We start from the raw sequence: 15,183 nt of genomic DNA on the forward strand, positions 1-15,183 counted from the left end.
TCCTCCAGGTCCAACCCCTTCACCTGTCCTTTGGCCTTAGGTGCATTGCTTTTTATGTATAAACATACTGTTGATTTATTCATCCACTGTTTGAGAACACTAGCTGAGTCTACGGCAGTTCAGGCCTAACCTGAAGGAGCCTTTGAATAGGCACGTTCATGTAGACCTGTGTGTTGCCTTTGAATAGGCACGTTCATGTAGACCTGTGTGTTGCCTTTGAATAGGCACGTTCATGGAGACCTCTGTGTTGCCTCAGGGAATAACAGACACATTTTAAGAGCTGCACGTCTCTACAGTAAGGCCTCCTCACCTCACGGCATAGGTCATCCTGTCCGGCCTGAGAGCCCTCATCATGCAGAGCCTCTGCAGGGTTGTCTTATTCTTCCACTCCTGCGGGAACTTCTCCTTCTCTGGACACTCGGACTCCACCAGCTTCTTCCAGCGCTTGGCCGAGCCCTCGATGTCCCGGTCCAGGTTCCGAAACTCCTCCATGGCGCACAGCGCCTGAGGCAGAGACGGGGTGGGGTTAGGTGACAAAAACAAAATCGAACCCGAGTCTGAATCGGAGTCTGATCACACACCATAATGGGAATGTTAAAATAAGATGACTACCAAAAAACCTAACAAACAACCGAGTTGATGCGATATGCTAAACCACACCTCACCTGAAATGAAATTTGAATAATGCATTTGTGGCCTGTTCTGTATGCACTGGGGAATGCTTGGCATGCAGGCAGACTGTAACGTCTGTATTGGGCTGCTGCTGAGAGGCTACACAAACAGATGATGTGGGAATGGGTGAACGCAGGCCAACGGTGAACACCCCCCGAAGGGGCTAAAATGTTTGAGACGTGGCATTACTTTATGTGTCGACGCGCTAATCAAACCTAAGAGCGTGAGTCAACCGTCTTTTGGCTTGGCTAAGACGCCCGAGTGAACTGGAGCGTCTTTTTATCCTTCCGCTCCTCGGAGCACATTGTCAAAAATGCTTAGGCAAGCAAAAAAGGAGGGGCTTGCATATTGTGGAGCTATATTTATACCCTCCTCCTTTCTGTTCGCAGGGACTATGTGGTGACACTTGCCCATCCCCAACCGTCTGCTCCAGGCGGCCAACCGAAAAAAAAGGAGGAAAAAAAAAAGTGCTGAAAATTACCAGGGGATGGAGGTGACTCACAATTGGAGGCTTTCTTGTGGAAAATGTGCAATCCATAATTTATAACTTCACAACTTATTTTCAAAAAAAGGGGGCGAATCAAAAATGAAAAAAAAAAGTAATTAGACTTTTAATGACCCACCTTGTGAACAGAGCCATATATGTATTTGCATAAGGTTAGGAAAATAATCTCACTTGGGAAGCTTTGTCAAGTCAGAGATAAAGGGAAATTAAAGTTCTCAGTATTGGTAACTTCCTGGCTCATTGCCAATGTATCAATAAACTGTGCATAATTCAATAGCTTACAGTACCTTAAAATGTCATATTTACATGCAAATCACATCCTGCTTCTTAAAAGCTATTTAGCAGATGAATGCATGGGCATAATTGTTTTAATGGACATTCCTAACTGTATTTAAATGGCATCATTTATCTTTGCCCCACTCTCATCTACACACTAATGGCACTCAAACGCACATCACTTTGTTAAAGTGAAAAGTGACCAACAACATAATCAAAACATGCAGCGCAAATTTATTGGGTTCTCTTAACTGAGGGATAGCATCAATGTGTCACTGAATATATTTAAATAAATCACAGTTCAAATCACATACTACCAAGCGAAAAGCTAACAGAAGTTGAAGATGTTGGCAGCACAGCAGTTCTTCATCATGGCATAAATTTGTTTGCATCGCAGATTTCATGGTTGATTACTACCTTATTGGAAAAATAACAGCCTCCGATTTAATGCAGTATTGTAAGAATCTGTTGTAATGGACTGTGACAGGCTAGATCTTTTTAAAAAAAAAATTCTCAGCCACTGTAGGCCCATCAATTTTGTAAGACCTGTGAAAAGTGATAGGGATTCTCTCAAGTTGAGTTTGAGGCACGGCGGCACAAACCTGCAAGTGGAAGCAGATTTTTCACCGCCCCATCCATCTTTAAATCGGATTCCCTGGCCACTTAAGATGTCAGGTTGTGCATGTGTCTCAAACTCTGATAGGTGATAATGGAGGATGGGGAAGAAACTTTGATCAAATATTCAAATTTTCACGAATATTTAATATTAATATTTTAATGATAGCATGTGGGAACCATCATTTGGTGAGAATTCAGGCTTGAATGTATTGGATACTGAAGGAGGGGAGAAATAAGATGCTTTAATACAAGTCTTAAAATGTTCTCAAAAGCAGAAATGTACTCAAAAGCATGTGGAAACACCTCCAAAAGATTGTCTGAACCTGTGTCATTATAAAACATTTGCCAGTCAGAGACTCAAAGAAGTCAGGGATTGGCTCCACACGGTGTCAATCAAACACAGACACATGTGACGGGCTGTTGAAAACAGCAAGAGGCGTTTCTCAAACCTCTGGCAGGCGCTGGCTAAATTAGCAGATCTACCATAATGTAAGGTCCAAAGACTGACCTAACTCGATGTCGTACGTTTTTTTTGTTTTGAAATATTCATGGCCCCAGCACCACTCTGTCACTGGGCGTTAGCCTGTGTCTTGGCAGACATGACAACAGAGTAAAGCTTCACACTGCAGCTTCTCGGAAGATGTCCGAGCGAAGGTGACATGACTAGCATCTGTCACTTGAGGACCTGTGTCACAAACAGCCTGAATAAAACATGAAGTCTGGCTTGCACTCACACCAGACGGACGGAGGGCCCACCTGCAACATCAACACTTCCAGGTGACTGTCAGCATTCAGGCTAAAACCTCAGTCAATTTAAACCTGATAATGGTCTAACTGGATTCAGATGCAAATTAGTCTGATCAAATTCCAATCTCAATTCAACCCCCGAGTGCAGATTGAGACGCCAAACGTAAAAAAAAAGGCCATCCTAGTTTAATAGCTGATTTATTCTTTGTAACAAAGGCTTATTTTTTTTACCCTTTGCTCGGCCTCACCTTGATTCCACCCCACGAGTGATTGGACAGGAAGTCGACAGGGGAAGACATGCCGGGCTGCACAGGGTATCTCAACAAGAAGTCCAGCTCAGTTGGATTGATCTCTTTACTCATTAGCAGAATCTGCCATTGAAAGAGAGAGAGAGACAGAGAGAAAGAGCGAGAGATGTCACTGTGTGTTCCTGATGCTGTTCGCCACACTCACTCACAGGCTGCACATACACAATGAAGGATAATGCTAGCTAGCTCTCGCACTGTACAGCATAAGATAAACAAATAAAGATCCAAAATGTAAGACTCTGTATGACAAAGAGAACAAAGCTTGCTAACAAAACCACAAAACCTGTCCTTGAGAAGAGAGTTGTAGCAAGAGTCGGGTGTTCAACTTACTTTTATTTCAAACTACTGCTTTAGCCTTTAACCCGATTGGCATTCAAAACAATTCTTCCCTCAAGGGCTAAATTGTCTTCCTCAGTGTCTCTTTGCTATACACATAAAAACACTAAAAACTCTTGCCCTGCAGACAAACCCTTCTCAGCCTTAAAATCCCCTGTACCCTCCAATGTTCCTGGACCTCTTACTGTGACAATGATGGGAATTTCTTTTCTTGTAAAAGTCTAGGAAGGGTTTTTTCTTCGTGACAGCGGTATGCATCTAACCTGGAACACCAGCTGGGCGATGTAGGTGAGTTTGTCGCACTCAAACAGCCCTCGCGTGGTGTACTGGTACACGGAGAAGGTGATGCTGTCTATCAGGTTCGAGACTCTCTGCTTCAGCACCTCGTCTGCAGTAGCCTTCAACACGGCTTTCTGGAACACTACACTGAAGGCCTAGATCACACACACACACACACACACACACACACACACACACACACACAGACATGAGATATACATTTGTACAGTACATGGATATTTTAGGTGTCTGGGTTAAGTGACTTTGGTAATATACAGAATACTACTGCTACTGCATCCAATTAATGTGATGGTCGATACTTTTGCAGCTTTACAAGGATTTATTATAAGACGGAGCTCTCATGATATTTACTTCATTTCATCTACCTCTAAAGACAAAAAATAATAATATAGCTATAATCAAGCTGGGACTGTCACAGTCAACATGAAATCAATATGAAAGCCCCAGAGAACCAGGAGAAATTATACAAATTTGTCTTTGACAGAAACCTGATGCAAGCCACCCTAGCTCTTAGAGCCTAAGGCAAACGGCCGGCATGGAAGACCACCGAAGTATACTTGTAACTATGTGATGTAATAGCGGAGATACACACCTTAAGGGGACAAAGCAAGCAAAATGGGGGATCATAAAGCCATAATAAAATCAGATGAAACACGAGAAGGAGCACATACCCATTGAATCAACCTTTGAATGGAGGAAAGGAAAGCAATATTGCTTGTCATCCCCCCTCCCTACACGCACACACACACACACACACACACACACACACACACACACACACACACACACACACACACACACACACACACACACACACACACACACACACACACACACCAAACGCACAAATCATCCCCAGACAAACGTAGCCGTCGCCTCTCTCTCTCGCTCCCTCAACACAGACAGACACATAAACAAACGCGCACCACCCAGACTCAATAAGGCGGAGGTACCTTAAGAGAGAACTGGTACATGGGGTGGATCTTATTGAGGTCGTTCATTATGAAGTAGAGCAGCGAAGCCCTGGCGGCGGCAAGCCTGTAGTGCTCCCGGGCCTCATTGATTTTCACCTCCGTCACCTTGGCCTCCTTCACCTGAGAGAGAGAGAGAGGGTGAGAGAGAGAGAGAGAGAGAGAGATAGGGTGAGAGAGATAGGGTGAGATAGAGAGAGAGAGAGAGAGAGAGAGATAAGGTGAGAGAGTGAGAGAGAGAGAGAGAGAGAGAGATAGAGAGAAAGAGAGATAGGTTGAGAGAGAGAGAGAAAAAAAGGGAGAACAAGAGAATAAAAGATAGGAGGGGAGAGAGAAAAAATGAGAGAGAATAAGAGTGAGAATGACAAGAGAGAGAGAGAGATAAACAATAAACAAATAGACAGAAAGGAAAAACAGTGAGCATGGAAGAGGTAGGGATTGAGAGAGAGAGAGAGAGAGAGAGAGAGAGAGAGAGAGAAGCCTCACAGAGAAAGGGGCAGACAGATAACGGTCCCGATCATAATCATTAATGTGATAACATCTGATTAAAAATACTAATTGAGGTAGAGGAGGAGTGATTAGGCCCTCTGAATGAGATGGAGGTGGCCTAATCAATTCTCCCTGCTGCTAAATGAGATGAGGCCTGAAGAGTTATCATGAGATGGAGGTATTTTCTGTGCCGAAAACAGCACCGTTGTGCAAATAAGACCTCTGCTTGTTCTGCTCTATGAGGTGGCCTGCAAAATGTACATACTATGGCGGCCATGTGTTTGCGTGTGTGTATGTGTGTGTGTGTGTGTGTGTGTGTGTGTGTGTGTGTGTGTGTGTGTGTGTGTGTGTGTGTCAAAAGACTGTCGAAATCCTAGAGTCCTGTTTACTCTCTAAGTTCTTGAATCTCTAAATGCCCTCTCAGATCTTAGCTCACCAAAACAAGTAGATAATATGATGAGAACGATATGGACTATGGTGAGTTCACCGACCATTTTGATGGACATCGGGCTCATTTCAAGGACAGTTATTCTGTGGTCATAATTTGCCATCATCTGAAAGAAACAAAGATTGTAATCCGGTCCATTTGGTTTGCCCCATGTGTTTTATTGGCTTGTAATAAAAAAAACTTGCAGCCTCGGTATATAAACCATACCCAGATTCACAAGTACCTGCTGAGGGTGTGATCCAAAGAGATGCACATGACCACTTCCCACGTTATAACACATTGCTTCGGGGAATCGAGAGGGAAAGAGAATTATGTCCTCCATTTATACCCCAAGTGATGTATCTGTATCTGAGTATCTGATGTAAAAACTTGCACAGATATACTGGATTTTCATATCCTTCTTTTTATTCACAAACCTGTGAGTTATATGCAGTGTCCAGTTTTACAACTTAATAGAGCTACTTGGAGAAAACGTTGGGTCTGAATTTGTGTTACCTTCTCTTCAATTTCTGCCGCAGTTCGTTTGGTTATTTCAAGGTTTTCCACCAGCTCGGTATCCCCGAGGAAGTTTCCGGAAGCCGAAGACAGCCGAGACAGAAGGCTGTCCTCTAGTGTCTTCAGGGTGATCTTGAATCCATTCTGCTGCTTCGTGAGGTTGGACTGAGACAACAAAAAACACAGTGATGAACCATCAATCACAACAAGAATGGCAGACGCAAAAGACTCTGACGTCAAGAGCAAGTAATACATTATTCATTTGGTAGCCATGAAGGTAAGGGAAGAAGTGGATTAAAGAACTGAAGATGTCAGAGACATCAGGTGCGGTTTTGGTGGAATGATTGATGCTACCAGATCGACTGCGAGCCTTGAGACTCAGTCAAACAAGAGGGCAAAAATACACATCCCATCTCACTGCTAGATAGGAGTGGATATAGAGATGGATATTACTAACCAATGCCACAATGCTTTTGCTCTCCAGTCTTCAACAGAAAAGAGACAAGCCGACAAGGAACGAAAAGAAAAGCTTTTTTTCTGCCTTCTCTTGTGAAATCACTACATCTTCCACTTCTGCCATTCCTCAACAAACTCGAGGGATCTTCACTTTCTTTTTTTTGTGTCTTTTCCTCCTGGCAATCAAAATTCCTCCTGCTGCTTCCACTCAAGCTGTTTCTCTGCAAATCTGAAACCCTACAGGCCTCTGGTTGGGCCACCATTTGCTCAGGAAACTTTTTTTTTTCCAGACGAAGTTGGGGGCTCCATCAGAACAGATTCATTATTTCACACATACAGCAGATTTACTATTGGAATTGTATTTCCAACTGTCTTTAAAAAAAATAACTATCATAGGGAGAGAGAGGGAAGGTGCTGAGGCACTGTAAAGTAAGGGAAACGAGTGTGTAATTGTGCGATGACATGGGTGGGTGTGAATGTGTGCTTAGGGAGCTCGGCCTAGACCATAGAGGAAGTGCAGGCAGAACAACCAGATCTGAAATTTTAATGAGTCAGTTATGAACAAGCCGGTCTCCTTTGGCGCTCTGTAAATCTAATTACCCTGGACCCTGAAAACAAGCAATTAACCAGTCAGCAGAAAGCCTAATTGGGATTAAAATGAGATAATGCACTCAATGCTATCATTTCAGGCAAATCACACTGGCGAAAAAACACACGAGAGTGCAGTCCATGGAGTTTCATCGCGGAAGTGAGGCGTTTTTGCCTCATTAATGGAGACAAATGCACCACAACAAAGAGGGTCTTGCACAGTTTGGGGACCACGTTCGAGGCACACTCTGGAGGGACAGATGACATTTTCTGGCCATTTTCTGGCGGCCTTTAAAAGCACAACACCCCGAGTTAACACACACACTTCGCCATGCATAACAAAAGGGCAACAATGGGTCTTCAAAAGGAACCTACTATCATTTCTCTTTCAGGGCAATCATTATCGGTGTAACAACACAATTGAGGGGTCCTCAGTGGACCTCTGTAAATTCGACTGTCAGTCATTTCATAGGATGACAGATATTTGAATGCGCCACCAAAGCCCCATAACAGTAGAAGACGCATAAAGGGGCACCAGAGTGTGTGTGCACAGCTCACAAGGCAAAACACACAAGACGTGGAATCCAACACCTCATTACTGTGCTGCGCCCCATAGCAGGTGCACTGACATTGTCACGGTTCTTTGGCAACTTTCAATATTAATTAAGATGATAACAGCGTAGCGTATCACTTTTTCTCCGTACCCCACCACCTCATCCCCAACCCCACCTCATCCCCAACCCCACCACCACCCTTCTAACCATTTCACTGTAATGCTAATTAAACAAGCTTCATTAAGTCACATTTCACTTCCCCCCTTTCTCTTTTTCACTGAAGGGACAGCTGACTCAAAATAACTACCCCCCCCCCCCCCCATTCCCCCGGTTTCCCCCTCCCTCTCCATCCTCACTCATTAAAAATGCTGATTTGTCTACGGATGAAAGCCTTCAGGTTTGAATTGAAGTTTGGCCTGCAGAAACAGCTGGATCCAATTTTATGTATATATGTATAAAACAAAAACAAGGACACAGAGTGAAAATGGAAATCCATATTTTTTGTATCTCTTTTCCCTCATCCCTCCCCTGCCACTGTCCATCCTTCCTTCCTTCCTTCCTTCCTTCCTTCCTTGTCTCTCTCTCTCGCCCGTCTCTTTTTCTTCCCCTCCCTGTATCAACGCTTCTCAAATCACTGACAAAATAGGGTGGGTGCTGGCAAATTTCCTTCCGCCTGACATCAGTTAATTCACCGGCCTGCAAATAGCCAACAGAGGGCATCTGCTCGTGTCTGACCAAGTGGGCATCTAATTGCGTGGCGCCCCTGGAAAGCTGACGGAAACCTTTTGGCACGCCGCCTCTTATGGGTGTACGGCGTCATTAGCCTATGAGTTCTGATCAAGCCAATTAAACGTAATTACACCCATTTACACGTGCGCACCCCACGGCCCACATCAAACCAAGCACCAGCAATCAGGTCGACTGGATAGTATGTGGCCATACCATTATACCATTAACACACATGAATCACTGGAGATCACAAGCGTCCTGGTGACAAAAGATCACATGCGTTTATGGGATATAGGCGCTTCATGGTAAACTAGATTAATGCATATGCTGGGTGAAGTATCTCCAGAAGCCCTGGAGATACTTGTGTGTAATTGGTTGGAGGGAAAGACTTCATACAGTGAAGTAATTATCCTGTGTCCATCTAACTCCCCAAACCAGAAGGGTGAGATGTGGTGGGGGGGTGGAGGGGGCGGTGGGTGTTATAGACCATAATGAGAGACTTTCTGATGTGTAATTGACTTCGATAGCTCTGTGCGTTGGGAATACACAGCCTTTCCCAGTCAAACAGTAGGGATGATCTGGCTGGCTAGGCACAGACTTTATAGCCTGGGAGGACCCGCCTATTGCTCCCTGCTCAGTGTTCACTGGGATTATTTGTTTCTGGTTATACCAGGCAACAGACTTTATCTGTGACCCTGAATGTGTATGCTAGGCTACCCAATCTTCTTATAGTTTCCCTGTACTTTCTTACACAGTATACAGTTCATTCAGAAAATATCCACCCCTTCACCGGAGCTGTGCATGAACACAATCCTTTTCTCCTTTTTTAATACATTTGTAAAAAATTCTAAAGTCCTGTTTTTGCTTTGTCATTATGGGGTTTTGAGTGTATGTTGATGAAGGGGGGGAAATTAATTTAAATGATTTTAGCATAAGGCTGCAACATAAGGCTACAAAATGTGAAAAAAGTGAATACACCTCATCTAAATGCAGCGCCACAGGAAAACCAATGGGACTTGGGCTCCAGTACCTTATCCTTAACCTACATCTTACAGGCCTTCTGAACTTAATAGTTTGAGTCTGAGCTAAGGTCTTATAAAAAGAGAGATGTCAGAGGAAGTGACCTTACCTTGAGTTCCTCCAGGTCTGGTCGCTCCATGCTGACCACAGCAGCCAGCAGCTGGTCCTCCAGGCCGTCCCGCGTGACGGTGAAGTTGACCAGCGTGCACTGGGCCTGCAACTCCGGCTGGTAGTGCGGGTTGGCCAACTTCGTGTGCAGGATGAGCCGGAAACTAGGGTTGTACTCGCACTCCTTGTCTCCGATTTTGATGCACCTTTTGAGGACAAACACGTCACAAAGATCCATTTTCTCTGTCAAATATGTTACGAGTGCGGTGGCTAGTTTCTACCCAGTGTCTCAGAAACGCTCACATTTATCTTCGAATTAGGAGCTTAAGTAACGCTTGGCTGCTGTTCATACATTCAATGTGTATTTAGGAAACAGGGGTTCTCTAGAATCTAATTATTTAAGGATATTTGCATTCAGCAACCTTACCATCTCTGCGATATTCCTCTTAGGCTTTCGCAAGCAAATGTTGATTTTGGCATTTAACACATTACAATAAACCAAACTAATTAAACAAGGTGTTTTCTCATCCCTGAAGAAAGCTGTACAGTATTGTGTTAGGATTAAAATTGTGCATCATTTATATTTTCCAAGGAACCTCAAAGTCACAACCAACAAATGTTTAGGTTTACTAACTGACTTTTGTTTTCATACAGAATGTACACAATGGTGTGACTTATTTATTTATGTTCATGACAAATGCTAAGATATATGAACAAATGCAATACTGAAAATCATGGGGCACTAAGTACTGAGTACTTCAGTTTAAAACATCAATGGATCAATGAATAGTCAGATAAGTCTCTAATTCTGTCCCCGGACACAAACTATTCAAACTCCTCCCCTCTGGTAGACGCTACAGATCACTGTTCGCCAAAACCTCCAGACACAAAAACAGTTTCTTCCCCCTAGCCGTCTCACTACTGAACAGCTAACCCACTGCAGCATATATATTTATACCTGCACTTCTTGCACTCTCCACTTCTTCTTTGCACTATTGTTTCACAGCTGTATATAGCCATTCCGCCTTGTATATATTTCTTAAACTTCTTAGACCATTGCACTGTTGCACTGTTTGTTTTGTATTGTGTTGTAATGTATATTTTGTGTAAGCATATTGAGAGCCACTTTACTTCACCAAGTCAAATTCCTTGTTTGTGCAAACTTACTTGGCCAATAAAACCTGATTGTGATTCTGATTCTATGCTTTTAAGTTGGCTGAGAATATGGCAGGTAGGAGAAGTCAAGAATAGAACAAGAAACGCTGCACTTACCTGCCCTTCTTGATTGTCTCACGGCCGAGCAAAGGTCCAAGGACTGGATCCACAGTCTCCTCCAGATTCTCAATCAGAACCACTTCACCTTCGGCTAACGCCCTCTCTATCGAATCCAAATAACTGACAGAAGAAAGGAACTAAATGAGACTACGATCAAAATAAGAGTGTTCCTGTAGCTGAACTAAATGAGACTACGATCAAAATAAGAGTGTTCCTGTAGCTGAACTGGTAGAACAAGGTTTCAACAACACTGAGGTTGTGAGTTTTGATGGCTAGGGATCCTACATACGGATAACTGAAATTACTCTGGAAAGAAGTGGCTGTTAAGTGAATGATGTTTGGCAGTGTTTTACATTTACATTTAAACATTAAATCATCTGCACCGTCTTAACGGTTGAGGTATCTGAAAAGCAATCTGTCCGAAACGTGGTTAGGTACCCTTTCTGTCCAATCCGGATGACGCGCAGGTCCTCCCCGTATTTGGTCTTGATCCACTTGATGCCCTGGAGCTGGGGGTCTACCATGAGGGGCCAGCGCTCGCAGCTGGTCAAGATAGTGGCGTTCTCCGTCGACATCCGGTCCGCCGGCAGCCCCTCGTTCTGCCAGGTCGCGATGTCCGCGTCGTCCGTCAGCATCGTCAGAGGATCCAGGTCAGGAGTCACTGGGATTGGAACCTGAAAAGAAAACCAGGAACATATTAATACTGGCTGCTCCCCACATTCATTAGGCTTCATTCAATCAATAGGCTTCAAAAGGGATGCTAATCACCTTCCAAAAGTAAAAGTACGATTATATTTTTGAAGTTCCTAGTTTTGGACAGTTTTTGGCCTCTATTGTCTGAATCTGTGATGGTGTTGAACTTAATCGATAAGGCCCACTCAAAGCTGAGGAGAAAACCAGGACAATATCACTGTTTGCAGATTTACGCTGGCTGGGAAGCTTCAGAGTTTGTAATTTGGAATGCAATGGCTGAAAACTCTCATGAGGAAAGTAAAAAATATGAATATATTTGATTTGCTGAAGCACTCAGCCCATTCTATCTCGATGTGCTGTTCTGAATATTCCAGGAAGAGTAAAAAAAAGTATTTAAACAGGGAGACTCCTCCTCAGCATAAATACATGGACGGAAAAGTCATCTCTAGGAGGTCAGTATCAAGACAATATTCTAGTAAAAAACAACCTACAACAGACAATATTTGGGGTCATTCCAAACAAACACTCACTTGACTTGAGTGTATTTGGGATGATAGGCACCCTAATACTAAGGAAGGAAGAACATATCGCTCTCTTGTCAATGTCAATGGCCTTAGAACTGGCTTTAAAAGGGACAGGTCAGCGGCCATATTGTGCAGATGTTATATGCCAATACGGTTTCTCAGAGTCACTAGGTATTTGCATGAAATATCTAAAGTACATGTACCATACATCATACATGATGGATGGACTCTCTTTACATTTCTTGACATAGAATGATAATGCATTCTCAGAAGGGATGGTGTCAGGAGACTATATTTCTTGTAAGCACTAAACGTGTAAATAATGTAAAACCCTCCTATGTACTGTAGCAACTACATGCGAGGATATCCGTGGGATGGAGTACTGTGCGTTAGCGATGTGAAATGGCAGACGAATGCACAATTTGTTCAAATTCTCACTTTTACACTCTTTTAAGTGGAGAGGGCTTCGAGCCACACATGAAATATGCAACCTGAAAGTTATAATTTCATGAAAATGTTATGGACCACCACTAAATCATTTGCTAACTTGAAAACCTTTTCCTGGCAGTGAACTACTGTCTTCAATAGTATGATTTAAGAGTTGTTCCTAAAGCTGTTTATTTTTTACAAGAAAACGTGCTTGAGAACTGATTTCAAAGGCCCAGTCTGCACACAATTACCGTAGCATTGTCAAAGACAAAGTACAGTTAAAGCAATGTTTAGTCAACACAAAGCCATCCTCTTTTAAGCCGTCTCCTTTCTTCGAGACTATAACACTTCATAATTGGCCCAAAACAACTGAAAGCATCCACCACACACCAGCTCCACATTCTCTCAGTTAGTCTCCCTCTGGAGTAAACTGGTCCTGATGAAATGCCATCTTGATATAAAAATAAATAGATAAATAAATAAAAACAAAAAGTTTCAATGCAGACACTCTCAGCCTTAATCTGTACGCCCTACATTCATGCATTCATGTACAATTAGCAATCCGGCAGATGCTTTTATCTAAAGAGATGTGTGTGGAGAGGTAGAGCTCATGAAACCAGCACACAACCCCGTTCTTATCTAGCCAACTGGCACACAGTCTACACACTCCCTGGCTGGGCTGGGCTAGGAGCTGGTCTATGGGCTAGGAGCTGGTCTATGGGCTAGGAGCTATTCTCTGGGCTAGGAGCTATTCTCTGGGCTGATCTGGAGGTTTGAGCTGGGCAGAGAGAGACCTGGAGCTGGCTGAGGTAGGGCTTCCAGGTGCCGTCCATCAGCTGCAGGCGGTAGCGCTTAGTGAAGTAGCCCAGGTAGGAGACGAACGCCGTGATGAGCAGCACGTCCCCGCACAGCGTGCGCCCCTGCAGACGGAAGTTGCCCACCGCCTCGGCCCAGCGCACGTTCTCCGAGGCCAGTCCTCCCACCTGGAACACATCACGGAAACGAGGTGAACACGCAGACGGAACACTACATTTACTTTGGATCAGTAGACCACAAACTACACATACATGCAAAAAATGAATACATGCCGTCACCATTTAGATTCATACTGCCCAGCACAATTGGAAAGAATATATTAAATATTGCATCAAAAGAAAAATCCCTACTGGAACAGAACATTTCTGGATCATTCTAAATGAGTAGCATGAATATAACATGCTGTCTGATTCAATCTGACAGCCATTTCTTACCGTGGTGTAATCCTCAAGCTCAGGAGATCCACTGATGCTACGCTACTAGAGCAGCGCCTGTCCATCTAACCATGCTAAACATTTTATACTTACATCACTCTCCGCTCTACAAGGCTATCAAACTGCCGAAATGCCAAAGGACCTGACCCACATAACAGCTAAGTGGAACCAAACAGGTCAAACCAGATCAGACCAGACTAGACCTGGGCCAGGGTGGTACCAGATCAGAACCAAACTGGGCCGGACTCTGGCGATTTAACATCTATTGAGTTCTTTGCCACCTCCTCCATCTATGGTATAAAGATCTAATTTTACTGTAACTTTGGCAAATATTGCTTGTGCGAAAGTTATTCAAAGGCATGCATTCTATTTTAATAAATATGTAATGATCAGCGGATCTCTCATCTAAATGCATCATCATTATTTTCCATGATAATTACCTGCAAGAAGCAGGGGATATAAGTAAAAAAGATGCTGGCAGTATCAGTATCTCATAGATTGATTCACACCATCCTGGTATGGGATTTATCTCTTTCAAGGGGAGAGGCATGCTGTTCCTGCCAGGAGGTGGATATGTTTGTGTGTGTGTGTGTGTGTGTGTGTGTGTCTGTGTGTGTGTGTGTGTGTGTGTGTGTGTGTGTGTAAGAGAGAGAGAGAGAGAGAGAGAGAGAGAGAGAGAGAGAAAGAGAGAGAGCTGTTTTCAGTTAAAGTGTGTGTCTTTATTTGTTAGTGAATGTGTGTGAATGTCTGAGCGAATGTGTGTGTGCATACATTTCTATGTGTGTGTTAGTGCTTGCGTATAATTGTGTGTATGTGTGTTTGTGTGTGTGTATGTTTGTATGTGTGTGTGTCTGTTGTGTGAGTGAATGTGTGTATGTGCATTCTTGAGTGTCTCTTTTGTTGGAATGTGTGTGTGTGTGTGTGTGTGTGTGTTATCTTCTCAGTGGAGAGGGTTGGGCACACACACCAGGCGGTTGGCAAGGGAGATGGTGCGCGCCGTGGTCTCGGCCTCCTGTTGGCACTTGAGCTTGTCTGCCGTAGCTTTCTCAAACTTAGCCGTCAGCTTCGCCAAGTTCTCATTAAGGTGCTGTCAGAGAGAGAGAGAGGAGGGGGGGGAGATAGAGGGATGGCAGAGAGGAGGGGTGGAGAGAGGAGGAGTGTTCAGAGACAGGATGGACGTTTCTAGAAGATCTTTACATGACAAAGAACAAACAGGTTCATTTCCTGTGAAAGAACAAAAATAAATAAATAAATAAATAAATGGAAAAAAAAAACTCTGGAAAGTTTCCTCAAGAACGCATCAATATAAAGAGTGAAGTTTCAAAGGCATTCAAACAATTACCACAAGGACAAACAGAATTAATTGGTCGAGGCATGACGACTGATTCATTG

General features: G+C 43.6%; 1 protein-coding gene across 1 annotated transcript in view; it reads right to left on the bottom strand.

The window, feature by feature from the left end:
- The window catches only part of LOC105888876 (dynein axonemal heavy chain 9), a 102,093-nt gene that overhangs the window by 27,963 nt on the left and 58,947 nt on the right, over positions 1-15,183 (bottom strand). The window contains exons 51-60 of the mRNA XM_012814636.2: positions 14,759-14,878; positions 13,336-13,524; positions 11,334-11,569; positions 10,893-11,015; positions 9,622-9,826; positions 6,166-6,330; positions 4,716-4,856; positions 3,726-3,896; positions 3,067-3,189; positions 311-504 (exon numbers count right to left, since the gene is read on the bottom strand). Coding sequence (XP_012670090.2) covers positions 311-504; positions 3,067-3,189; positions 3,726-3,896; positions 4,716-4,856; positions 6,166-6,330; positions 9,622-9,826; positions 10,893-11,015; positions 11,334-11,569; positions 13,336-13,524; positions 14,759-14,878 — 1,667 coding nt within the window. The remainder of the gene's footprint in view (positions 1-310; positions 505-3,066; positions 3,190-3,725; positions 3,897-4,715; positions 4,857-6,165; positions 6,331-9,621; positions 9,827-10,892; positions 11,016-11,333; positions 11,570-13,335; positions 13,525-14,758; positions 14,879-15,183) is intronic.

Source organism: Clupea harengus, chromosome 23 (genome assembly GCF_900700415.2).
Source record: "Clupea harengus chromosome 23, Ch_v2.0.2, whole genome shotgun sequence".
NCBI classification, from domain to species: Eukaryota; Metazoa; Chordata; class Actinopteri; order Clupeiformes; family Clupeidae; genus Clupea; species Clupea harengus.